The sequence below is a fragment of the Lissotriton helveticus genome, chromosome 2_1, assembly GCF_964261635.1.
Source record: "Lissotriton helveticus chromosome 2_1, aLisHel1.1, whole genome shotgun sequence".
Lineage (NCBI taxonomy): Eukaryota > Metazoa > Chordata > Amphibia > Caudata > Salamandridae > Lissotriton > Lissotriton helveticus.
This window is the reverse complement of record NC_136059.1, coordinates 505,529,999-505,556,319: the sequence shown is the minus strand read 5'-3', so window position 1 is coordinate 505,556,319 and position 26,321 is coordinate 505,529,999. Positions and strand designations below refer to the sequence as shown.

General features: G+C 46.4%; 1 protein-coding gene across 2 annotated transcripts in view; it reads left to right on the top strand.

Moving 5' to 3' along the window:
• LOC144818091 (mannosylglucosyl-3-phosphoglycerate phosphatase-like) overlaps positions 1-26,321 on the top strand; it is a 799,862-nt gene that overhangs the window by 51,639 nt on the left and 721,902 nt on the right. For both annotated transcript variants that reach the window (XM_078675141.1, XM_078675142.1), the window contains exon 2: positions 10,256-10,407. In XM_078675141.1, the coding sequence (XP_078531267.1) occupies positions 10,362-10,407 (46 nt within the window). In that variant the 5' untranslated portion in view covers positions 10,256-10,361. The remainder of the gene's footprint in view (positions 1-10,255; positions 10,408-26,321) is intronic.

Below are 26,321 nucleotides of genomic sequence, written 5' to 3'. Positions count from 1 at the left end.
CTCCATCACCTCTTTTTGCCACTGCTTCGGAGCATGAATCTGATTCTGAATGTGAGAAGTTAGCCTGGCATATGATGTCCACTATTCTAGTGGGCACCTTGCACCAGTCTAATCGACCCTTATTGATGGTGGTTGTAAAGTCAACCTTATAGACAAGCTATCCTAGTGGTAGCATGGACCAGCAGTCTTAGGCTAAGACTTCAGAGAGCATGTGAAGCAAGCTGTTTTATCAAATATAATCCCTTGAATACCAAATGAAAGGACACCACACAAGATGTATATCAAATATATATGTATTTATTCTAAACACAACCCCTCTGCACTCTTTATGAGGTCAGAGATCGAAGTACATCACAAGTTACTCAATTAGCATACGATGAGTTGCACAAATACAGTTATGCCCTAGAGGCCTCACAAACTGTATACTAAAGAAGTGGTATAAGAACCACGTGAGAGTTAGACAGCAGGCCTACGGCCTGTGGAATCGCTGGGACTACACTAAACAACCAAAGGTTAGGAAGTAGGAGGCCCACGGGAGACGCGTGCAGTGTCTAAACACAGCAGCGAGTTACTATTGACTTATAATGGGATACGAAGAAATTACAAAGTTACTGTTTAAGGACACTTCCGGATGGACTACGATAAAACCCCTTTAGACTAGGACACTTCGAGGGTCCAGACCCATGGGAGCACCGGAGTACTCGTGTTACCTCACCCAGGGAAGCCGGGTGTATAGGTGCCTTTTGGTGCCGGGTTTTGTCGCTGTTTTCTATGGAGAGCTGCAAAGAAGTGCTGCAGGCAACCAGAGGAAAAGTGTCCGTGTGGATCCAAGGGTGGATCGGTGAAGTGAAGAACCTGAAAGCAAAGGGGACAGAGTCTGGGACACTAGCCAGTGACCAGGAAGGAACCAGGCGATGTCACGTGCTTGAAGGTGAAGAAGGTGAGCTTGTCTCTTCAGCCACTAGGTCCAGGAGGCATCGACTATGACCAAGAGCTGGATATGAGCTGTCCCACTATGGATCTAGTTGACTGCTGAGTCGGTATCCGGATTGGACCCAACAAGCCTTGGCAACCGCAACCCACGCAGGATGTCGAGATTGGCTCTGTTGCAGACCAGCCAGGTCTGTGGCGCTTCTCCTTTGAAGGGAAGCTGGAGCAAGCCTGGAGCAACCAGGAAAGCAGTTTAGTTCAAAAAAGTCTTCAGGGGGCTCACTAGCCAACGGGCAAGGAACCAGGAAGATGCGCCGAGCTGAAATGCAAGAGCAGGCCTCACCCGGCACTCGTGGAATGTGGAGGGCTGAGCTTAGGTGCAAATGGTGCTCGGTGTGGGGCTTCTCGTACCCCAATGCACAACTGCGAGGGTACCTCAGTAGTTGAGCTGTTATCAAAATGCAGGATGTCCAGGGTGTCCGGTCCCACGTCTCTCGTGTCCGCCACGGGTTTCAGCTTTGCTGTGGATGTGGGTCAGTTCCTGTGTCGCTGAGTCTTCGGGTTCCGGCGGGAGCGTCGTCAAAGCAGACCGGCAAGTTACTGGTGGTGCCTGTTTGCACAGGGTAGTCACTCCTTGACCACAAGGGAGATGTCTGCCGTCTTCTAGTCAGGATAGAATGTCGAAGGTCCAAGAGTTCTGTATCAAAGTTTCTTTCCAGGATAATCTAAAGTCCTGGGGACCCTGCTCCTATACGTATACTAAGCTAAGGGGCTGGATTACCTGTCTAGGTCCTTCCTATGGATGGACCTGAGAAGGGGGTGGTTACACCCCTTTCCCTTTGTCCAGTTTCGCGCCCGAGCTGGGGCTGGAGTACCCCAGCAACTGGTTTGCACCGGGCTATGCATGGAGCACCTTGTGTGCCCCAGGCAATGTCTAGATGCATTCACTGAATGCAGCCCTCCCTGCCCCAATACATGTAACCCCTGTCTGGGGAGGTGCTGGCACCTCCCTGGACAGGAAACCTATTGTCCAGGCCGCCCTTGCCGGAGTTTCTCCCAGCACCAGGTGGTCAGACTCGTGTCTGTGGCAGCAGCATCCATTTTGTGATGCTGAGGCTCCGTTTAACTTTAACCGGGTAAAGCAGTAACATACATGTCTTTTCCCTCTAGAAGGGTGGAATGCTACCCCCGCCGCCAAAATTGGCAGGGGGTAGTATTCCAAAGTGTTTGACACTTTACACGACATGTTTTGATAAAGCCAAACCAAAGTTAGCATTAACCACGAGGATTATAATGCACTTAAGAGTATATGGTATGGCTTTATCATAGAACAGCTATAAGGAGATGGTTCCGAAAGCTGCAGAGGGGTTCAGCTCATGCTAGGGCACCCTCTCACATAAAACCAAGCACTCTGCCTCCAGGATTGTCGAGGCCTACCATAGGAGTGACTTATAGGTGTCTATATGTAAAGGTAGATATAGGTATACAATATCTAAGTAAGGGGTGATTACACCACCTTACCCAAGCTGAGTGATCAGTCTGTGGTGTTAGTTTGGAGGGCCAGCCAGGGGTGGCATAATACATACTGCAGCCCCTGGTAGGCCTTGGTTGCACCTATGCCCTGGGTACCTATGGTACACTACCCAGGGCCTCACAGAGGTGACCCAATACCCAATCTGGTATGTACCTTAAGTACATGGAGTCCATTTAATATGGAAAACAGATAGCTGGCCTGAGATCCTGCTATTCAGGGCACCAGGCTAAGTCAAAAACCAGCAAAACACTAGGCAAAAAGTTGGGGTAACCATATAGTCAGATATCCACCTTCCTACACTGAAGAGGAGGTAGATGATACATTCCGGGCAGCTCGAAGTCCTTTGCAACTGGTTATAAAATGTCAGGACTATGAAGATGATCAGGAAGATCCTTACTATCATGAGGAGGAACCTTCTGCTCAGGTTCCCACAGCGCAAATGCCACTCTCCCTCATTTCTAATCTCCAATATATGCTGGAGGATTAGAATAGGCGATTTCCACCTTCTCACCAGGGGTCTCCTCATCCTACAGTGCCTGCAACGACAGCGGCTCCTCCCTCTTCTGCAATGACCGAGCCGTCTGCATCTTCTGCACCACCTACAACCTCTATTCAGGTTCGCCCAGATCGGGAAGACTGCGAAGTTGATGATGATGATGATGATGATGATGATGATGATGATGATGATGAACATGGCTGATTGGGACGATTATTAATTCCAGACGCCATCGCCGCCAACTTCGGGTCCAGGGGATTCCCCTCCTGTGGATATAGCGGGTTTTCACTAACTTATGGAACGAGCGGCGCTGCGCTTCAAGCTCCCTATGGTTCTGAAAGATTAGGACTGTTTTCTTTATGACTTCAAGAGTCAACCATTTAAACCGGTCCGGGTAGTGCCTAATTGACTTAATCTGGAATGAGGGTGTCAAACTGATGCAGACGCCGAATTCTATCCCGGCGCTTCTTCCTCGTTTGGACGAGACATATAGGGTGCCCCAGGGTTCTCCAGCCTGCCTGGTAGCGCAACCTAAACCGGATTCCGTCATTACCCAGGCCGCACAACGACGTTCCAGGAATCAGTCTTCTCCTATTACCGACCCTCCTGACCGTGAGGGACGTCGTCTTTATGCCATTGGACGAAAATTCTCCACTATGGCTTCTACCACTGTGAGGGCTGCAAATTCTCTGGCCATTCTGGGGCGCTATGACTGCCAAATGTGGTCGGATATGTCTTCTTTTATCGACCTCATTCCTGAGCCCTCCAGAACAGAGGCTCTCAAGATTCTTCAGGAGGGAGAGAGCACGACATCTGAAATCATCGACTGCTCTGTGGACATTGCATGCACTAGTTTTCGTCAGCTTGCGGGGTCGGACGTTTTGCTTCCTCAGGGCTGGCTTCATTCCACCTCTTTTCGCTAGGAGGTTCAGGCGAAGATCCTCAACATGCCCTATGACTGCGAATCGCTCTTTGGCCAGCATGTGGACGACGCTTTTCAGACCAAAAAAAGGACACTGAGACGGCTCGTGCCCTGGGCACTTTGCAGTTTCGCAAGCAGCCTTTTCGTGGTGCACGTGTACGCGGTACCTCCTCTTCTTTTCGCGGCAGATCCAACTAGTACCGCTCCTACGGCCAAGGAAATCAGAGGTATTTCTCCCAGTCACAGCAGTCCTATCGACAGCAGTCTTCAAAATCCTCCTGAGAAAAATCTTCCTACAGAGGCTCCGCTTCTAAGACGCAATGACTTGCCTTCCCCCTCAAAGTTGGAGGTCGAATCTCCCTCTTCTTTTCCAATTGGTCTTTAATCACCTCAGACTGTTGGGTGCTGGACATTGTATCAAAGGGCCATGCTTTGGAGTTTTTCAAATTCCCTCCAAACACTCCTCCATCTGGTCCGCCTCCGGCACACCTCAAGGAGTTTTTCCTCGTCCTGAAGAAGTCCGGCGAATGGCGTCCGATCCTCGACTTACGAGCCTTAAACAAGTACCTGAAATGCCAATCCTTCCGCATGCTCACGCTCGTGGAAATTCTCCCCCTTCTCTTGAAGGACGATTTCATGTCCACCATCGATCTCCAGGACGCTTATTTCCACGTGCCGATACTTTCCAAGACACCAGAAGTACTTACGCTTTCGGGTGGGGCTCAGAGACGTTCAATTCAAGGTTCTGCCTTTCGGCCTTCGCTCAGCCCCTTGCGTCTTCACAAAAGTCCTGGCTCCGGTGGTAGCATATCTACGTTTGAAGGGCGTTCAAATCTTTCCCTACTTGGACGACTGTCACATCAAGTCGCAATCTCGTCACCAGGCGTCTCTGGACACACTATTCTGTCTGACTCTATTCCACTCTCTCGGTCTGTCCATCAACACCGAAAGTCTCAGGTCGATCCAGCTCCCTGCAGGACTTTTCTAGGCGCCACTCTGAATACTTCGCTGGCGAAGGCATTAGTGTCTCACAAGCGTCCGCTGCGGATTTTACGCCTAGTGGCTCTCATCCGTTCAAAAGGGTCCGTTTCAGTTCGTGTATTGAAATCCTTTCTCGGGATGGTGTCCTCCTGCATCTCCCTGATCCCAAAGTGTGGGCTCAAGAGTCGCCCAATTCAGGAGGAATTGGACAAGCACTGGCGTCAGGTCACCGGCTCTTTCAACGATCTGGTTCTGGTGTCCGCTCTCTTATGGTGGGCTCAACCGTCAAACATCGCTGCCGGTACTTCTTTCCTAACCGTCGCTCCGGAGCTCATCCTTACCACGGATGCCTCCCTGGAAGGCTGGGGCGCACATCTTCAGGGCTATCCATAAGGGCAAATGGACCCTTTCTCAACGTTCCTGGCACATCAACAGACTGGAACTCATTGCCATTTTCCTGGCGTTCAAGTCTTTCCATCTTCTGCTCCAGGGAGAATCTGTGCTCATTCAAACAGAAAATACCACCAGTATGCACTATGTGAACAAACATGGCGGCACCAAGTCACCGCTCCTTTCTCAGCCGGCATAGAGCATCTGGGACTGGGCGCTCCGTCACCAAATAACCCTGACAGCGGTTCACCTACCAGGCATCTCCAACATCCTAGCGGACTCCATCCGCAGGTCCGCGTCCTCGACCCACGAGTGGGAGTTGCATCAGCCAACTCCGGACTTCATCTTTCGGTTGTGGGTTCGCCCAAACATGGATCTGTTTGCGAGTCTTGTGAACCGGAAATGCCCGTCTTATGCAAGTTGGCTTCCCCTTCAAGGGTCATGCGGGAATGCCCTTTTGATGGACTTGTGCAATCTATTTGCTTACGCTTTTCCGCCGATTCCGCTGGTTCCTTGAGTGTTGTGGAAAATGCGGAGACAGCCGTGCCACATTCTCCTGATCGCTCCCAGATGACCTCGACAAGCTTGGTTCTCGGAGCTGCTGCTTCTTTCACAGTGCGAACCCATCCTCCTTCGTCCTCGAGCGGATCTCCTCACAATGGACAAGGGTCAGATCTGTCATCCGGACCCCTCCTCTCTCAAATTATCGACCTGGAACCTGAACACCTTGAGTTTGCCCACTTGAATATTTCACCAGCATGTAGAGCCGTTCTTGCCAATGCGAGAGCTCCGTCCACTGTAAAGACTTACAAGCTAAAGTGGAAAAGGTTTTGTCACTGGTGTGCCTCTGCCAGCATCCATCCCGTGCACTCCTCTCCTGCTTTGCTTCTGCCGTTCTTTCTGCAGTTGGCTCAATCAGGACACTCCACTCCAGGATTTTCCCACTCCACTTTGAAGGTCTTCCTAGCGGCAATCTCTCGTTTCCGGCAGGATGGGTCTTCTTCACTCTACTCTTCCAGAGTCATTTGACAGTTCTTCAAAGGACTATTCAGGATGTTCCCGCCCATTCGGCGTCCTCCTCCTACCTGGCATCTCAATGTTGTTTTGGCGCAATTGATGAAGGCACCTTTTGAGCCCATTCACAAAGCGGATTTGAAAATTTTGACCTGGAAGGTGGCCCTTCTTCTTGCCTTGACCTCCTCACGTCACGTGAGTGATATCCATGCCTTTACCATTCAGCCTCCTTTTCTTCAATTCAAATCGGACTGTGTCGTACTTCGCACCAACCCGGCATTCATGCCTAAGGTGCCGAATGATTTTCACCTCAATGAACCAGTGTTCTTAAAGACTTTATTCGCTTATCCTCAACCTCCAGCGGAGCAACGTTTGCATTCATTGGACGTTAAAAGATGCCTTAAATTCTACATCGACAGGACAGTGCCCTTTCGTAAGTCTGATCAACTGTTTGTTGCTTACGGACACATGCGCAAGGGGCGTTCTGTTACCAAGCCAACTATTGCACGTTGGATTTCCTCAGCAATTTCATTTTGTCATCCGAAGACCGGCAAGCCTCTTCAATCTACAGTTCACGCTCATTCCACCAGGGCGATGTCTTCCTCTACTACCCTGTTTGCGGGTGTGCCGATTCACCAATTATGCTGAGCAGCCACTTGGTCCAGCAGGTATACTTTTACAAAGCACTACTGCCTCGAGACGATCAACGAAGCTGATTCAGCAGTGGGCCAAGCTTCATAATCTTTTTAAATAAGGTGAGCCTCTTTCACTCCCTCCGCCTATATGAGTAATTTATCTGTCTGGCAGCATTATGTGATTTCATTGCATTGTATGCTTATGCACTGCCCTTTTGCCTTGTGGCCAGCTATGACTGTTCACTATTCTATTCAAGCATGTTAATCTATGAAAGACACCCCAATACTGGAGAAGAACAATTGTTAATTACCTGTAAACGGTGGTTCTCCAGTATTGGTGTTTTTCATAGATTCACATGCGACCCACCCACCTCCCCCCAGAGGCTCGCTTCTCCTCTTAGACTCTTTTGTCACTCTGGTGCTACGAAAATCTGAGGGCCTGAGCCTCTGAGGAGAAGGTTCTAGGAGGGTGCTTGCGCCTGATTGGCTGTAGTTTGGACTAACATAATGACTTGGATATGTTATGGAAGTGCTTTTTTCTTCTAATGTATTCCTATGTGTTACTGCTATCCTTGGCACTTATAGTATTTATGGTTTTAGAATGTATGTAATTATGTTTCTATATACATATATTGTTGGTGTTTATTGCTAATTTATTTACCGTGGGGCTCCCACTTCGACGACGGGGAATATTCAAGCATGTGAATCTATGAAAGACACCAATACTGGAGAACCACCGTTTACAGGTAAGTAACAATTGTTCTTATTGTTACTGTTATTAGTATTGCCATTTTTTGCTCATATCCACAATGTTACAGGCAATACTTTCAGATTTTATTTTTTCCTTTGGGTTACCCTAATCTAAAATGCGTTTTATGATCCATGCGGCGACCTGACCTGAACTGAAAGGTACTGTGCTTCCCGACCCAGGGTGACTCAGACCCCGCACAAACCTTTGGCACTCCTTATGTTATTGTATCTGATTTCACTTGTTTTATCTTGTTTTATGATACTTTGTTATAACTTGCTATGTCACACACTCCTTTTATCCCTCACCTCCCTCTTTTTCTACCCATTCCTTGCTCCCCCCCCACACCCCTCCAAACAAGGACATGACCCTGCTTCTGGTTATGTTTCCTCTCCTTCTCTAGCCTACTGACCACCCTTCTTTTATAATGTTATATATTTGGAAACGAGGGAGATCTCCTTTTATATTGCAATGTCATATTCAGGGTCGGCTTGGGATCACAATTTGGCCCGGGCACTGACGAAAAAAGTGGCCCACATTTGCGGGGCGTGGCCCACGTTTGCGGGGCGTGGCCCACATTTGCGGGGCGTGGCCCACATTTGCGTGGCGTGGCCCACATTTGCGTGGCGTGGCCCACATTCAAGGGCGTAGCCCACATTCGCGGCCATGCCCTTTCACGAAACACACAAGGAATGTAAGTGGGAGGATATTGTTCTTGGGAAGGATACAGGGCCAAAGTGACAATGTCCTACAAGCTGAGCACCTGAAAATCAGACAGGCCCCTTTCTAGTACCAAATTATTCCCAGCCCCTCCAGTGCAGGAGCATCTGAAAACAGCATGCCCCCTTTCTATTACAAAATTATTCTCCAGCCCTCCAGCGCAGGAGCACCTGAAAACAGCAAGGCCCCTTTCTCTTAAAAAATTATTCCCCAGCCCTCCAGCGCAGGAGCATCTTAAAAACAGCAAGGCCCCTTTCTGTTAAAAAAATATTCCCAGCCCTCCAGCACAGGAGCACCTGAAAACAGCGAGGCCCCTTTCTATTAAAAAAATTATTCCCCAGCCCTCCAGCAGGAGCATCTGAAAACAGCAAGGCCCCTTTCTGTTAAAAAATTATTCCCAGCCCTCCAGCACAGGAGCACCTGAAAACAGCGAGGCCCCTTTCTCTTAAAAAATTATTCCCCAGCCCTCCAGCCTGGAGCATCTGAAAACAGCAAGGCCCCTTTTTATTAAAAAATTATTCCCAGCCCTCCAGCACAGGAGCATCTGAAAACAGGCCCCTTTCTATTACAAAATTATTTCCCAGCCCTCCAGCGCAGGAGCACCTGAAAACAGCGAGGCCCCAGTTATTTGTAAATTACTCAACCCTCCGCAGCCCTTCACTGCCTCTGGGCAATGGCTTGGCAGGAGAGGGGCTAAAGCAAAAACATAGCTTCTGGGCCATCCATGGGGCTGGGGAGGGGGGCTAAGGTGAAGATGGAGCAGTTCCCACATCACCTGGCCCCCATAGTGAGACCCATTCTTCCTCGCCCATAATGCCCTGAATGAAGGGCTGTGGGAGGTGTTAAAACAAACACTGTTTCTGGGCTGTGTGGGCCTCAGGGGGCCGAGGGGAAAATTGCTCATAGGCCTGAGCACACAATCACCCCTCCCCAGCCCACCATCAGCGTGATTGCTTGGCAGGGCAGGGGGTCCTGGAGAGGCCACAGCTGATCATCACTGACTGGCCAACGTCTAAGTAGATGATCTCCCCCATCGGTGTGGTCTCCCCGTACTCATAGGGGAGCTTAAAAATACAGCTTTAGGCTAAGTTGATGCTCTCCCTGTCTTCTTGGTCCCCCTCTACAGGGGTTATGAGAAGTGGGAGATCATCCCGATGGGGAGATTAAAATGACGGAACACCGCGAAGCTGCTTTCCTCTCCCTGTCGGTGCTCTCTGTGGACTGGTGAAGGGGGAAAAACCGGCCTACAGAGTGCACTGAGACACCGGCCCTTCGGCCCATGCCCGAGTGCCCGCAGTGCCAAACCGCCCCTGTGTCATAATGCTTTCTTTTATATCATCTCTCTAACAAAACCGGTTATTTCGTACTGCTGATATATATTCATGCTTCACACGTACCAGCACGGTGAACTTGTGGACTGGTGCTGACAATATGGGGGTGCTCCTGCATATCCAATTATTGCTCCAAAATCGACGAAGGCTGGTGCCGAAAAGCGTCTGTGCCTGTGGTTCATGAATAAACTGTGGAACCTGCCCCCGTGAGTACTGTCTTCCTTGATAACGTTAGGAGGATTTTGGAGCGATAATTAAATTAAAAAATATATATTATATATATATATATATATACCTTTCAATAAAAATACAAACAAAAAAAGTACAATACAAAAGTCGAAATATCAATGTATACTTTGTGAGATTTTTCTTAAAATCTGCTGCTCGGTACTTAATTGTATTTTATACAGTGATCAATTTTAAATCTGGCAATTTGTTTATAACATACAAGACATGACACTCAGTTATGAGAGCTTGCATTTTTGTCAACCTTTTTTTATCTGTAACTGAATTTATTTTCTGTAATGGCAAACTAATTATTTCATTCATGATAGGTTTGCAACAGCTGTGAAAAAATTCAGTTCTCAGAATCCGCTCATTATCTTCAGCGGAGATTGTTTAAATCCATCGGTTGTGAGTACGATAACGAAAGGTAGACACATGATTTCCATCCTCAACTCAATTGGAGTACATTTTGCAGTGTTTGGTAAGTACATATGTATCACAATTGAAATTAGTTACAAGGCAAGTTGAATATGTTGCGTACTAAATATGACCCATGTTTATAGAGTTCTCACACTGCCACTTATAGTGGCTTTTTCGAACTGAGGCAGCAGTATGGATTGTGTGTTAGTGGGCACACATACAAACTGAATATGTGGGACATCTGGTAGCCAAGTGGGTAGAAGATCCCGGTAGGTCCTTACATTTGGCTTAAGATTTGCAGTTGCAGTTCTTTGTTTTACTTACCGATTTTGCTATGTAGGAAGGTTGGGAAACAAAGGCAGTACCAGAGGGATGAACATTGAGAATGTATTGATACCCCCTACCCACCTAACTGTTTTATCGCAGTGGCTTGCACAGTAACGTTTGGGGGGGTTGCAAACAGTAGCTGTCTAGTCAGGTGGCATGAAATCACCAAACTCGCTAAGCAACCCGAGGATGAGCATGTAGAGTCTTTATAAAGCATAGTATTTTGTATTTATCTACACCAGTGGAACGCCTTAGGCATGATGGTTTGAGACCGACTATTAAGAAAGTCACATATTTCTGTACCTATTGGAGTTTCCCATGATCTTACACGGAAATTTGCCATGAATTGGATTGCAGTAGTCCACTCTAGAGATGACAATTATGAGTAAAGGTAGGCACGAGATAAGCTGATGAAAGATTGCATTTGGGTCCATTGTTTATCTGTGGGCAAAACTAGAAGACAATTGACATACATTCTCCAATCATGAGAAATGGGCTGTGTACATTATGGTCCTTGTCCGGCAAGGATGCAAAAATGACCTGCTGTGTAACGTTAACTAGAAAAAACTGCTTTTTAATTGTTGGAATATTTTAAAGGGGGGTTTAGTATTTATAATGTGACCGAGGTTTGTTTGTAGAGAATAGTACTGGCAGATAACTTTACCATGTTGATGAACTTGTTTGTAGATTTAGTTGTAGGCACAACTGACAGTGCAACAAGGCCTGATCAATTGCCATTATGCTCGATGTAGGCTGGAAGTTGAACATGGCGAAAGTTATACAGCTTAGAAGTCTCTTTTCAATAGGATATTGCCCCTTCTATGTCCATAGTCTGCATCATCAGCAACAGTAGCCAGTGTGAACATAGTGGGCTGGTACATTTGATCACGTGAGTACTCTGAGTAGCAGAAGAAGCAACACAGCAAGGACATGAATGTGGCTTCTCTGATGCAGTATAAGTGATACCGTAATTCACTATTAGAACACTAAAATGAGCTGTGGAGAAAAGCTGCTGTTGCAATATAGGATATATGTTAGATGGATGCTGATGACAGTTGATGGAAACAGATGCATGTTAACTCTTTTATTAACAGACCAAATCTATCATTAATAAGAGGATGAGCTGGTGGGTTCGTACATACACCACAGATGACTAATCTTCATTTAACATGAGATTTCTGTTCAAGTTGTACTTAAGGTACCAATCCAAGCATCACTACTAGTAGTGTTAATTCAGAACGATGTCCACTGTATAAATTCCTCAATGGTCTCCATCAAGAAAGGACTCTACCACTGACTTTCAGCAGTCCATTTTACTGCCAAATCTACTTTAGTTCTATTTCTGATTGAACCTGTGTGCAGACGAAGTAACACATTATGAACAAATGCACAACTGCTTCATACCCTTCCTTGTTGCATCCAAGTATGTATTATATGAATGAGTCCCTACGTAAAAGACTCAACTTTGCCTGCCTTTTAACCATACTTTTTTTAGCCTGTACCCTTTACATGGCTACACTTAAACAGACCTCTATCCGAGAGATATCAGGTGTATCTGTATTGCTGAAAGTCTGGCACCACACTGTCCTTATATGTCACCTTTTTTCTTTTCTTTGATCGTGTTGATTTTATGTTTTTTTCCCTTAAAAACAAAAGACCTTTAGCAGCATTGCTATGTTTTCACTGGGTTATTATATCCTTCTCAAGCTTGGTTTTTGGAGTTACAATAGCCATGATGTTCCAGACATTGTGACCCACAACTCCTGGTTAAGAAATAGGGATTAAATATATGGATCAGTGTGCCTTGCTTTTATGGGTTTATGAATGACCGTGGCTGGAGGTTTTGTTTACCACTGTGTATGGTAAATGTGCGTGAAAGTGGTATTCCAAATCTGCTCATGCTGGCCCCATTTAAGCAAAGGAAAGGTTGGCAGTCATCTCTCAGCTGGTGCTGAAGCTTTACGCATGCTTATGACACCGCACTGTAGTGTACTGCCAATGAACTCTAATCCTAGCAGGAAAAAAAAAAAAACCCGGAGGCCCGAGTGGCTTTTCATCTCCACTGACTAACAGATTCCAAAAAGCAAGGCTCCGAGAGCTGCCAGATCTAGCTGTGTCCACCCTTGATGTTTCGTAGAGCGATGCCAGCCAATCTGCGTGGGTTGGTGGGTTGGAGTCGACCCAGTGTTTACATATTTGCCGTCTTGCCAGGAGGATTGCGTAGAACAGAAAAGTCCTTGCCAACCCCGTAATGTTGTCTTCCAGACCAAATATAATTAAGGCCAAGCTGAGGGAAATCGGTATTTTAAGGATTGACTCCAAGGTAGCCTTAACTTCTTCCCAATACGCCATGATACCGGGGCAGTCCCAAAACATATGAATATCAGAGGCTGCTGGGAGGAGGCACTTGTTGCAACACTTTCCTGGCTGGAATTTAGAAAGCCTTTGGGGGGAAAGATATGCTCGGTGCACAGTAAACAGTTGGTTACGTCTTAACCATGCTGGCTTGACAATTTTGTAGAGGAGACTAAAAGATCTAAACCATAGGTCCTCACCCTGTGCCCCCATGTCACTTCCCCACAACTCTGACGGGAGATTAAATTCGCCATCTGCCTCCTCCATGATGGACCAGTACCAAAAGGTCACCTCTTTACCCCCCGTTTGCCTTTCTACCAGATGTTTTTCTAGAAAACTGTACCTCCCAACCTGAACATTTTTTCTTGACTGCTCCCGGGACCAGCTGACCAGTTGTAAATATTTGAATCTAGATAGGGCTGGGCCGACCCTCTCGGAGAGCACCTCCCATTCTACCCAAGAACCTCCTGCCATCAACTCTTCCCATCTTAGAACCCCTGCCTCTAGTAGGGGTACTGCGAGGCTATCTTTTAGACAGGGGGGAGCCCCGGGGAATCCCAGATTGGGGCGAGGTTGGAAAAGTATGCCAACCCAACTCTGGCTTTTATTTGAACCCATTCTCTCACCAATAATTGTAAAATCTTTTGTCTCACCTTTTTAAAGAACCTCTGGTGTCCAAACTTAAACAGAAAACCGTCAACTGGAAGATTAGCCCCAGTTAACATGGCCTTAAACATTTTCCCATTTGAGTTGTCTTCAGGGGTCTTCAGCAACATCCTGGAGTGGGACAGCTGAAATGCCCAGGCATTGTACTCTAGGTCTGGCAATGCAAGCCCTCCCTTCTCCCTCCTCCTCCTCCTTAATTTTTTCCATGCCAGCCTTACTGTTTTATAACTCCAAATAAAAGAATTAATTTCCTGCTGACATTTATGGAGCTGTTTGGGGTCAAATGCTAGTGGAATGGAATTGAAGATGAACGTAAATTTAGGGAGGATAGACATTTTCACTAGGTTTGTTTTCCCATACACAGTCAGAGGGAGAAAGGACCAGGCTCTCAATAGTGCCTTAGACTCACGAAAGACCCGATCTAAATTGGTGTGAGCCAGCGTACCGATGTCATGGGTGATTTTAACTCCCAGATAACGAATTGAGGGGGTCACTGGAAGATGTAAGTTATCAATATTCCAGGTCATAAGCTCACTTTTCCCCGCATTAATTTCATACCCGGAGACCCGCCCAAAATCCTCCGCCCTCCTTACAACCAATGGGAAAGCCTGGACAGGGTCTGTGGTGTATATTAGGATATCATCGGCATAAAGTCCGACCTTCTTCTCCGAACCACAGAATTTAAAGGACGGGATGCTACGTTCATCTCTCAGGATCTGGACGAAGGGTTCAACATAAATATTAAATAGGAGGGGGAGAGCGGACAGCCCTGTCTAGTGCCCCTCATGATTTGAAAGGGCTCAGTGCGGGTACCATTGACCAGGAGACTAGCCCTGGGATCTCTATATAGATGATTGATTGCACGGTTAGAACTTGGCCCCGAGTTGAAACTTCCTCATTACTGCGGCCAGATCGGGCCAGTTGACCCTATCGAATGCTTTAGTAGCATCAAGGGTCATAATGGCCAGAGGAAGGGCGAAGGTTGAGGCGATATCCATCGCACCTACCAGGTCATGGGTTAGATCTGCTAACTGGCGCCCCCGTATGAAGCCCCCGTATGAAGCCCTTTTGATCTTGATGGATAATCGTGCCGATCTCACTCCCAAGCCGAGCCGACAAAATAGCGGTAAAGATCTTATAATCATTGTTTAGGAGCAAAATCGGCCGATAGGACCCACAGTCCACCGGGTCCTTACCTGGTTTTAGGATCAGAGCGATGTCTGCCGCGCCCCACGACTCGGGTGGCAACGCTCCATTTAATAGGATGTCGTTGAAAAGGCCAGTCAAGATTGGGACAATGGCTAAGCCCAGAGCACGGTAGAGCTCGCCAGGGATACCACCTGGCCCAGCGGCCTTCCCCAGCTTCAGTTGTTTGATGGCGTTGCTGACTTCTGCATCTGTTATTTCCTTGTCCAGACGATCGCCCTGTTCCAAGGAAAGCGCAGGAAGACCAACCTTCTCTAACCACGCGTCCCTGGCCATTGGGTCAACTATAGTCTCTTCTTTATAAATTTTCTGGAAGAACTCCTGGAAGGCTTTTCCTATGTCTGTATTTGAGGTCCTAGGCGTAACTTCCCCATCCCCTCTCACTTCCCTGATATACTTTTTGGCCTGATCTGATTTGATTTTCCAGGCTAAAACTTTACCTGCGGCCTCTCCATACTCGAAGTGTGAGAGCTTGCTGGCCTCCCACCTCTTTGCCACCCTTCTTTGTAGTATATTATCCAGCTTTGCTATTAGCTCCTTCCGTCTCTCTTGATCTACTAAGGGTATAGTACCAGAGCCTAGCTTCAGGTCTAGGAGTGTCCGCTCCCGCTCTATGCTTGATATCCCTTCTCTGTATTGCTTCCTTCTGTATGAGGATCGGTTGATGATACATCCTCTTAGGTAGGCCTTAAACGCATCCCACACGATAGCCAAGGAGGCAGAGTTTAGATTACATTCTAGGATAGAGGTAGACTCTCCTAAAAGGAAGTCCGTCTCTTCTTCCTCAAGCAGAATGGTCCGGTCAAAAGACCAGGAGGTGTGTTTAGTCTGCTGATCCAGTGTTAGTGAGAAGAGAATAGCCGAATGATCGGACAAATGGGAGGGGAGGTAGACCAACTCCTTCAGGACATCCTTAAGACTATAGCTGAAGAGAGCGTAATCGATTCGGGATTTATGCTTGTATTTGAGGTTGTGAAAAGACACCCCCAACGTAGTGCCCGCTCTCTCCCTCCAAAGATCCGCTAACCCCAAGTTTGTCATGCATGCTAAACTTGGAGAGGGGTTAGGCTAATCTGTCGTATAACATGACAGGGCTTTTCATGGTATGTGGTTTTTTAACCATGCTAGCGATATTTTGGCTATCCATTTGTTTTCTAATTGTGGAGCAAATACTGCATCATAGAGGACAATAGTTTAAATATTCTTAACGTCCTCCATGTCTCTTGTTTATCTTCCTGTGGACAAGTATTGGTGAGAGAGGAAAATAGTGTGTCCTGTTACTGCGACTCCAGAGAGGGTCACAAGTGTTATGTTCTGGTCTGCCAATTCACGTGTTTATCTGGAAGGATTGGGAGGGCTAGTGAGTCCCTATAATTAGTCAGACTCTGTCTCATAGACACTGAGATAGTATTGGGATTCAGTTCCTACATGCCGGTGTTCTACGGTCCCAAGCATAGTTCTGTTCCTGAGCAGAATCCCTGCGATAGACTGAGAAGTGTATTCCAAGAGTCGGTTGACTGACATCCTGTTAAGCTACTGGTACACAAATTCTGCAAGATGACCACTTTCTTGAAGAGCTGAACTAACCAGTTCTAACTGGGCCTGCCCTGTTTTAGTGCTGGTGGCATCTGCTGGAGTGAGTTCTGACTCCTAAGTGGTGTCCTTTACGGTCTTTCGCAGAAATTGGGTGAATCACTGGTAATGACTCTATTGTGTGGGCAGGGCTTTGATCCTCCTGCTGGAGAGCAGAGTAATTAACTTGACCCAGTAGGGGGAACAAAGGCCTGGAATCAGCTTATGAGCTGAGCCTGGAATATATGACAATTTTTAGTGTCTTAAGGAAGATAGATATGAAGTAAGGGACTGTGGATCTGCACTCAAGTTGAATGTTTACCCTTAAATTGATTCCAAGCTGGACCTTTTTGGCCTAAGTAGAGCAAAACTGTACTTTAGTGCAATTTTCGCCTATAATATGTATTACAGTTTAAACACCAAAGACCTTCAGTAAGCACAACAGACCTGCACTATGAATGCCTAATCACATTATAAGGTGTGCACCATTTTAGTATCAATCCCTGTTGGTTCCCTCCCGTGACAAGCTACCTGTGTGTAGATTCCACGCGTATGTTAACATGAAACCATCCCAGAGCCCTTTCGACTAACTGTGCAACAGCGTCCTTTGCTTAAAAGGTGGACACTGGAGGGAGAACTCCTTTACTCTGCTGGATTCCTGGTCGCTGGAGCGAAGCCTGCATCTCCTAATCTTGGAGCAACGTGCCTACATTGATTTCCTGCAAAGCGCTAGCTGACAGCGCTGGTGAAAAACTGCTCGCGTTTCCCGCTGCGCGGGAAACACTCGTGTGAGGAGTGAAGGCGACGGGCGGTGGCTGGTCAGTGTGAAACTACAAAGCCCACAAACCCATCGGGGCCAAGAACAACTCCCCGCCACGCCCCCCTCACCTGGCTACAATTGTGCAGAGGGTCTGCTGTGGAGCGGAGAACTCCTTTACTCTGCTGGATTCCTGGTCGCTGGAGCGAAGCCTGCATCTCCTAATCTTGGAGCAACGTGCCTACATTGATTTCCTGCAAAGCGCTAGCTGACAGCGCTGGTGAAAAACTGCTCGCGTTTCCCGCTGCGCGGGAAACACTCGTGTGAGGAGTGAAGGCGACGGGCGGTGGCTGGTCAGTGTGAAACTACAAAGCCCACAAACCCATCGGGGCCAAGAACAACTCCCCGCCACGCCCCCCTCACCTGGCTACAATTGTGCAGAGGGTCCGCGCATCGCGGGACGCGCGCGGGCGACGCCGGGCGAAGCCCGGGCAAAGGGCGGGCCCTCTGTGGCCCTCAGTGACCGAGGTAGGCCGGGCCGGGCCCGCTCTCTTATATTTTATATTTTACACTGCTATCATCTATCCGCTTCTGTGTTCATCTGAGTGGGAGGATATTCCCATGCGAGAACTGTGATAGCTACACTGAACCCTGGTCTTACCTGCTTTGCCCGGGTCGGTCCTAATTCCAGACTTTTATACGTTTAATATTGTTATTTATCTATTTTTATATTATTGTGGAAAAATGTCTAAAACTTTACGTTCAGGAAAGGTAGTGGGAGAAAAACCTGTCCGGAAAGTAACTACCATTCGGACAAGAAACAAGTCAGTAAACAACCCACCTTTGAAAGGTCAATGTCAGTTATCTGAACTCTGGGATTTGTCTGGTATAAAAAAACCTCAAGGTACAACTTTACATAATCCAGATATTAAAGCTCCGGAAGTACGCTTACCAGCTACCCCTGAGGTTCGATCTCCCCTGGTTCAGCAGGGGGCTCCCCAAACAATGGTAGGAGGGTCTTCCACCCGGGATCCTACAGATGGGAAGCCGAGGATTATAAGTGAGCCAGTGCACATACCATCGATCCATGAGGTACTCCTGAATGACAGGCCGGAGGTTGACTTGTCTGCATCATTCACTGATTTGGAACTATGGGGTCGCTACGTAAGCCCTGCAAAAATGGAATCTCTGGAGAAATGTAAAGCTCAGGGGGGCGCCACCCCATCAGGGTTAATGCTGTACAGTAGCACCCCGTCGCTAAACAGACATGAATTATCTGACTTACTAAACTCCTCCAAGAGCCCTGACCTCAATCTCCTAGATAATATCTGCACTGCGGAAGCACGAGAAAAGCCGATCTCTGAGTTCATGATCGCGCTGGAACAACTTCTTGCTTCTATCTTGCAGCTTTTGGGGAAATTTGTTGGCAGCTCTGACTGTATCCTTGAATCAGTTACTCAAATCCTAAAGTTACTGCTGCAGAAAATGCCGGATTTGAGTATGCCCTCCCCCCGCGAGCCTGGACTATCTGTACCCGAGGGGAACGGTATTGCTATTAGAAGTGAACTAGTCAAGAAAAATGAAGAGCCTGATATGGTGCCTCTTAAGGAGAGGCCTCATACTGCAGCATCAAACTGCATCAAGAATATAGTCCTGGAGATAGAGGAGGAGGATAAGGTTCCGCCTGGCCTCAAAACGGCTCAGGAGTTATTTCCTATCTTTGTCCCGGATGGTGAAAAAGATCTCCCGGCCAATAAACTTGAGGTCAATGAAGAAAAAAGAAAACATGGTAAACAAAAAAGTACCAAAGCCACTAAGAGGAAGCCAATTCGAAAATATAGAAAAAAGAAGCAACGGAGGATCATCTTCCAAAAATGCACAGAGGCAAGGGAGAATGAAACAAGGAATGGGGAATCCTTATCTACTTCCCTAAAAGTGGACATGGATGTGAACTTAACCACTTCAACCTCAGTGGAGGAGGAAAATGAACAAGACAGCCTGCCCTCTCAGGAAGATCTTCCACAAATTGGGGGCTTTCCCCCAGGCTCACCTTTTCGGAGTGCACTGGGAGGCTTAATTCCCCATCCATCCGGGAATTTAAACCCTTTTGCCCCCCCCTTCGTGGTAACAATTGACTCTGAAAATTCTTGCCCTTTGGCTCCTCCCGTAAGTAGGCCAAAGGCCCCCGTGGATGTGCGTGTACTAGATTTTGTTCCATTATTTGATACTGACCTCTTGTTAAATAGAGCCTGGCTTCTTAAGCGTTTCAGTGAAGTCGAATGTTTCTATCACATTCAGTCTAGAGACATAGACCTGGTGACTCTGCTGGGTGGAAGTCGGGTTTCGAGTATTCGGGTGAAATTTTATTCCCCCATTATATCAAATCTGATATTAGAGCAGGCTGAAAATTTCCAACGCTTGGGTATTGATATTCTCCCTATTTCTACCCTTGGCAAGCTAAACGCTTCTGATAAACAGGGGTTGAGGGGCGGTGAGCAAAATGGGGTTTCCTCTCCTCTGAGAGACCTGAAAATTTGGGTATCCAGAGGAAAACGTTCTGTATCGCACGTGAAGCCTCTTCCACTAGTTGAGAATTCCACACTCAATGATGACAATAACCGGTGGAATTGGCTGCATAGTGCATTATCAACAAAAAATAAGGATAACCCCAAATTGTTCCAACATCTTTAACCCAGCCTTAAACATAATTTCCTGGAACGCGGCCGGTTTCCATAGCAGCCCGGAGAAAATGACCCTATTATCCACTCTGGAGGCTGATATATTGTGTATCCAGGAAACATGGTGCATAGACAGGTTAATGCCATTAAAAGATTATTATGTTTTGGAAATACCGGCTGCGCCCTCTAAGAAAGGGCATGCTAGGGGGGGCCTCGCCTGTTTACTGTCAAATAAGTTTCAATGGAGATTTTCCCATTACATTGATTCCAGTAGACTTTTCCACACAATAACTTTAGAAAATATATTTTTTGATAATGCACAATACCCTTTGGTAATTTTTAATGTGTATATTCCGCCTGAGGAACGCTTTAATGACAACTTGCAGCGGGTTCTCCAGTATATGGATAAGATAAAAAATTCACCTCCTTTTCCCACAATTTTACTTATTGGTGATTTGAATTGTAAAGTATCAAATGCTAGTCTAAAACTCTTCAGGGATAAAGCAAAGGAGGAAGCATATTGCATCCCCCAGACACTTTTCCCGGAAGATTTAAAGACAAATAAAAGGGGGAAGATCCTGTTAAAAGAACTAGCGATCGGGGATGGTATCATCTTAAACGGAAGATTTCCATCTGACGTCCCCGCAAATTATACCCATAAATCCCCCTTTGGGTCATCAATTTTGGACTACGCCATCGCCAGTTATGGTCTGTTTCCCCAGATTCTTGACTTACAGATCATCCCCACGACCCTGAGCGACCATAGTATATTATTAATATCAATCTCACTAAACTCTTTGAATTCGGCACCCTGGTCGCTAAATGGCAAGGAGGTCACCTTCCTCCCAACAACCGGAAGATGCTTCTGGAATTATGCTGCCATTAATGGAGAACAGGAACTACTGACCGATACCCTTAAGGAAATAGAAGAGTGGAACGGAAATGAAATAGTTTGTTTTGAGGAATTCATGTTAAAGATTCTTTTGAATGCTAAAAAAACTGTCCCCCCTAGGAAAAAAGGAGAGGTAGTCCCTCTGACTCTCCGTAATTTAAATAGGGATTTAAACAAACTGATCCGTGCACAGTACGTTGAAAGGGTACCAGAACGAGGGAAAAATATTGCTAGGTTAAGAAGAAAGAGAAGCAGACTCAAGCTAAAAATCAAACGGGACAGGGAGGATGAAGTATGGATCAAACTTAGGGAATCTGCTGCATATGGCAACATTAAAGACTTTTGGGCAATAATCGGGAAAGGATGTGGTACACGCCACGCCCCTATTCCCATAGCTATACCTGAGGATATATGGTCCTCTCATATCCGGGAATTATATGCAGGGAATGGGACCACAAGTACGGATAACATCATGTATGCCACCCCTGATGACTCGGTTTTCTTTCCCTCTGAGAAGGAAATCGAGTTGGCTATAAAAAATATGCGTTCCTCTGGGGCCATGGGACCGGATGAGCTTCCGATGACGGTCCTAAAAAAGGATCCATTAACCTGGAGCAAAATCTTATATCCCCTGTTTAGGGCATGCCATCTCTCCAATCGTGTTCCTGCATCGTGGAGAGGAAGCATTCTGGTCCCTATCTTTAAGAAAGGGGCACGGGACAGCCCCTGCAACTATCGCATGATTGCGCTCCTTGACTCCATCGGAAAGGTCTTTGCGAAATGCCTCCTGAGTTCCCTTTCTGATTGGGTCGAGGAGCGTAATATCTTGCCGTTGGAACAGACTGGCTTCCGAAGGGAACATGGTACTCTGGACAACCTGACTGCTCTTCAGGTTGTCACTGACAAATATGTCGAGGTGAGAGGGGGTGTCGTATACGCCGCCTTCATTGATTTCTCCACAGCGTTCGACAAAGTAGATCGGGGAACGCTGTGGAGAAAATTGGCGTTACTGGGCGTCCCTACTCCCCTGTTGGAATTGGTGCGGGCTCTGCACACTGGGACCTGGTGCAGGGTCTTAATGGGGGGTGAGAGGGGACTTTCGGCCAAAATACCATCCCAGAATGGCCTTAAACAGGGCTGCTTATTGGCGCCCCTGTTGTTCTCCCTATATACTACTGACCTCCCTGCTGTTGTGTCCCACAGTGAGGGGATCGCACCGTTGATAGGAGGGATGCCAATCGCCTGCCTGATGTATGCCGACGATGTGTTATTGCTTGACTTAACTCCCGTAGGTCTGGCAAATCGGCTTCAGGCTCTTCAGGACTTTGCTGGGGAGCATCATATGAAGATTAATATCAATAAAAGTAAGGTGATGTGTATAGCTGGCAGGAAGAAATGCCGCTCGACAAATTTTGGCTGGGCCATTGGAGCTCATAGACTGGAGGTCGTAACTTGTTACACATTTTTAGGGAAAATAGTCTCGGCCAACATGAGCGAGAATCCCCATATAGAGCATTGCTCTCGCAAAGCTCTTGCCCATGGCAATGGATTAAAGTCCCTATACCTGGCAACGGGGAAAAGACATTTCTCTAGCCTTCTTGAAGTATTTAGAGCTAAAATCCCCGCAACCATCTTGTACGGTATAGAAATAATAGAGATAAAACTTTGGGACTTTTGCCACAAGATCGAGGGAAAACTCCTAAGATCCCTCTCGACTTTAAACAATGCCTGTCCTCTGGCCGCCTGCAGGTTGGATTTTGGACTCAGAAGTGCCTGGGTTCAGGGGCTGTGTGCCTTAATAAGGTGGGTAGCCAGTTTGGCCAGAGCAAGAGAGGGAACCCTGCGAGCTTTACTCAAAAATGAACTATTGGGCAATTTTAAGGAATTCTCCAAACTTGTTAGTAATTTTAGAAGGGCTGTCAAAATCCTTAGACTGGATGAAAGTGCGCTCTTCTCCTACTCTCCCATGCTGTTAAAGCAGGTCCTTAAGGAGGCTTCGTGGGAGTATTGTTTTTTATCTGATAAAAAAACAATCGGAGATAAAAGGAATGTGGTGCCACTCATCTCTTCCTATAGATTGAAACAGCCTCAACCGTATGCCCTGTGGAATTTACCACACGGGATTCGTAGGTTTTGGTTTTTGTTACGGTATGACTTAATCCCCCTTAATGTGCTGCTATCCAAATGGCATGGTACTTCACCGTTGTGCAATTTATGTAAATTGAATAACCAGGACTGTATGCATGTACTACTGATTTGTCCTATGTTACGTAGCTTGCGCAATCGATGGCTTAAAGTAATTTGCCTACGCCTCAGCATTGTCACTTTACAAGATTTCCTGAATGCACTTTATTGCCCACCGAATGAAATGTTTTGTGCTCATGTTTTTAATTTTTTTAAAGGATTTTTAGCTATTTATTAATGTTTCTGGAAGATTGTGCCGACCCGGCCTCGTGGGACTGAGGGTCTGTAGTGTTGATGTTACGGTTCGAATATCATGTTTTTATTACTCTTGCACTTGTGATGTTTTCTGCTGCTTTGTTTGTACATGTTTTTATGTGGCCCTCTTCGAGAGCCAAAACATAATAAATAAATTTGTGTTTGAGTGGAGGGTAGGACTCAGTCCATTTACCATGAGTGAGACTTGCATAGTAAGCCTCACTTAAAGTAAAAGTCCAAAAACCAGGTTTCAAAAGCAAAGAATCCTGGGGATTATGTTAACAAAACCCCTTTGCAACAATATGAATATAGTAAATGAATCCATAATTCTTTCATTTAAATTACTTGTATGATACTACCATCTTACTCCTTTTAGTGTGTAGGTCACCATATCTCCTCAATGGCTGCAATTTATGACCCAAACTCGGAACCAATGTCACTCCCAGCCCTATAATAAGTATAACAAAAGGTTAATTCACCAAATGTAAGTTCAGGGTAAAAGCCCACAGTCCCTCCACTTTAGCAAGCATAATTGGGTCAGTCCTAGGCTCAGGTCACTTTACTGTTTGGACAGGACTGTCTGGCATTTCTATTATTCAGCTATAATGAATCAAAATTAATTCAGTAGTAATTTTAGCCTCTGTGGCAGGTCATTACATAGCTGATTGGCATCAAGTCTCCAAGAGCAGCAAAGACGGTGCAGAAACAGACCATTTCCAGATGAGCTGTGCTTTGCAGCAAAATCTGCTACGCACTTGCAAGAAGCAATCTCCTGATTACCTCATTCCACTAGAGCTAAAGCTGCAACCATTGTGTTAGCATGCAGAGTTCTGGTCCTAGACATCTGCCAGGCAGCAACCTAGGCTTATGTATCAAGAAGGAGGTACTCTGAGCGCATAAAGGTCCAACATACATGCTCCAGGTAACTAGTCAAGGTCAGAAGGGTATGCAGTTCCTAATGAGATGGGTCCGTCTACTCAGGTCAGTCCAGTTCCATGGAGTCCGCTGGGCGCACAACTCTACAGGTACAAATGCCCTCACACACCTAGATATGTGTAATGCTTCATCATTGGGCTTTTGCTTCACGTCTGGCCGGCGCTGCAATGCCCGACGGGCACCCTCAGATGGGGCTCTTTACCGGCGATCTTTTCATAAGCCGTTTGGTGAAGTGTGGGTGTGTGAGTCTAGATGTAGATTGGTGTATTCAGTGTATAGGTGCAAATGTGAGGTTACAAATACGACGGGGTACTCCTCAGGATACATTTTAATGACCGAGTCCTCCTGCCCAAGCTAAAATGAGTGGAGCTGTCTGCTAGAATGTATTATCTAAATTAGCTGTAGGTCGAAATGTTTCAAGCCTAATTTAGTCATGTAGATGATCTAGCAGCTTCTCTTCAGGACCAGTGTCACCTAATTACGTTGTGACCGGAGTTTCAATGTATAGATTCATATGTCTACTCCCAACCACACATACCTCTCTGGGCATCAGTTTTAAAATCTATTTTGGAGGTGACCTGTAGTGTAAAGGCAATTAACATAATCAGATTACATTTAATTGTGACACAACTTGGAAAATGAGATACCAATGCATGCTTCGCGTTCTTTCATGCTCCATCTCTAGCGTGTCCCATGTATTAAAACGTGAACGTGAGAAACACCACAAGGAAGACGTAACCTATATTATTGAAAATTCAATACACTCTGTTGATCGCGGAAACCACTCACCCAACTTGGGTATTGCTCAAGACTCCTTGAGTCCTGCGTGGCAGCACGCTAATGTGCTTGCTTAAAAACATGAGGCTTGTAGGTCACTAGACCTGTGTTTCATAACTTGTGGGAGAGTGGTAGAAATTCACCTTCTCTCCTATGCTTAAAGAAACCAGCAATGCCGTACTTACAGAATGCTGTGGGCCAGCGCACTGGAAGTCCTACCATCGCCAGTGGGCTCTGAGGTGCTGGGCGCAGTTGGTCTCCAGTATTTAGCCTGTTTCGCAATTGGTTAAACGGGAGCAGGTGTTTGGATTGTGTAAATGCCCAGATGTAACTACTAGAGCGGGAAGGTTAATCACGGGAAAGTATATCCTTTTGTCATTCTGGATGAGAGGGAAAGTCTCTCTCTCTTGTGTAAATAAAAACATGGCAGTGTTAGAAATGGGGTTTCTGGTTGGCTAAGGTATGCACCTAAGCCAGGCAGAACCCACCACTCTAGTCAGGGTAAGGGAGTTACACACTGAGATAACCCTTCTCACACCCTTGGTAGCTTGGCAGAGCACTTTTCCGGTAAGAAGGGGTAGGTGACTGGGCTCCGCTGTTACGACAGAATGGACACCACGTTACGGATGTCCTCTTACTTCGCCGGACACCAATTGGAGTGACTCCCTCAATGTAGAGAGGTCATTGGAAGACACTACAGGATAATTTGACTTTATAGTGTGAACACGTGGTAGGTAGTACTTAGACCCCACCACGCTGTGTAGATAGATTCACTAAGTAGGTCCTTAAGAATTGCCATGGATCAATCTTACCAATAGGCATGAAACATGTTGACCTGTAGGGTAGCTGCACAATCAGACACAACTATGTCCTTCGCAGGAATGCACTGTTCGAAATGGCCCCAGTGCCAAGGTGCCTAGCCCGTGTCTTTTACTAAATGTACATATATATATCAATACTTTCATTTACACCATCAGTGTCTTCAACAAAATCTTCATACATAGACACATGCCAAACTTATTTTCAAAAATTTCACGTTTTTACTTTTTCAAAATGCTGTGATTCTCATATTTCATTTTGTAAGCCTTTTTAACATGTTCACAATTGATTTTCATTGAGAATATCATGCTAACTGCTATACTTTTTCAAAACTCATGATCCATCTTATATTCATGTAATACATATAATACAATGGATGTATCACAACAGACGGTGACTCTCTCCCAATGCATTTCGATGCCGCAGCATCTTTGTCAGGGGAATAACTGTGTAAAAAAATTCCATATAAGATATCAGAAACGTTACTTTTTCTTTACTTTACAGTCTTAGTATTCGTGCTTTACATGCTATGTTTTATTCTATTTCCATGC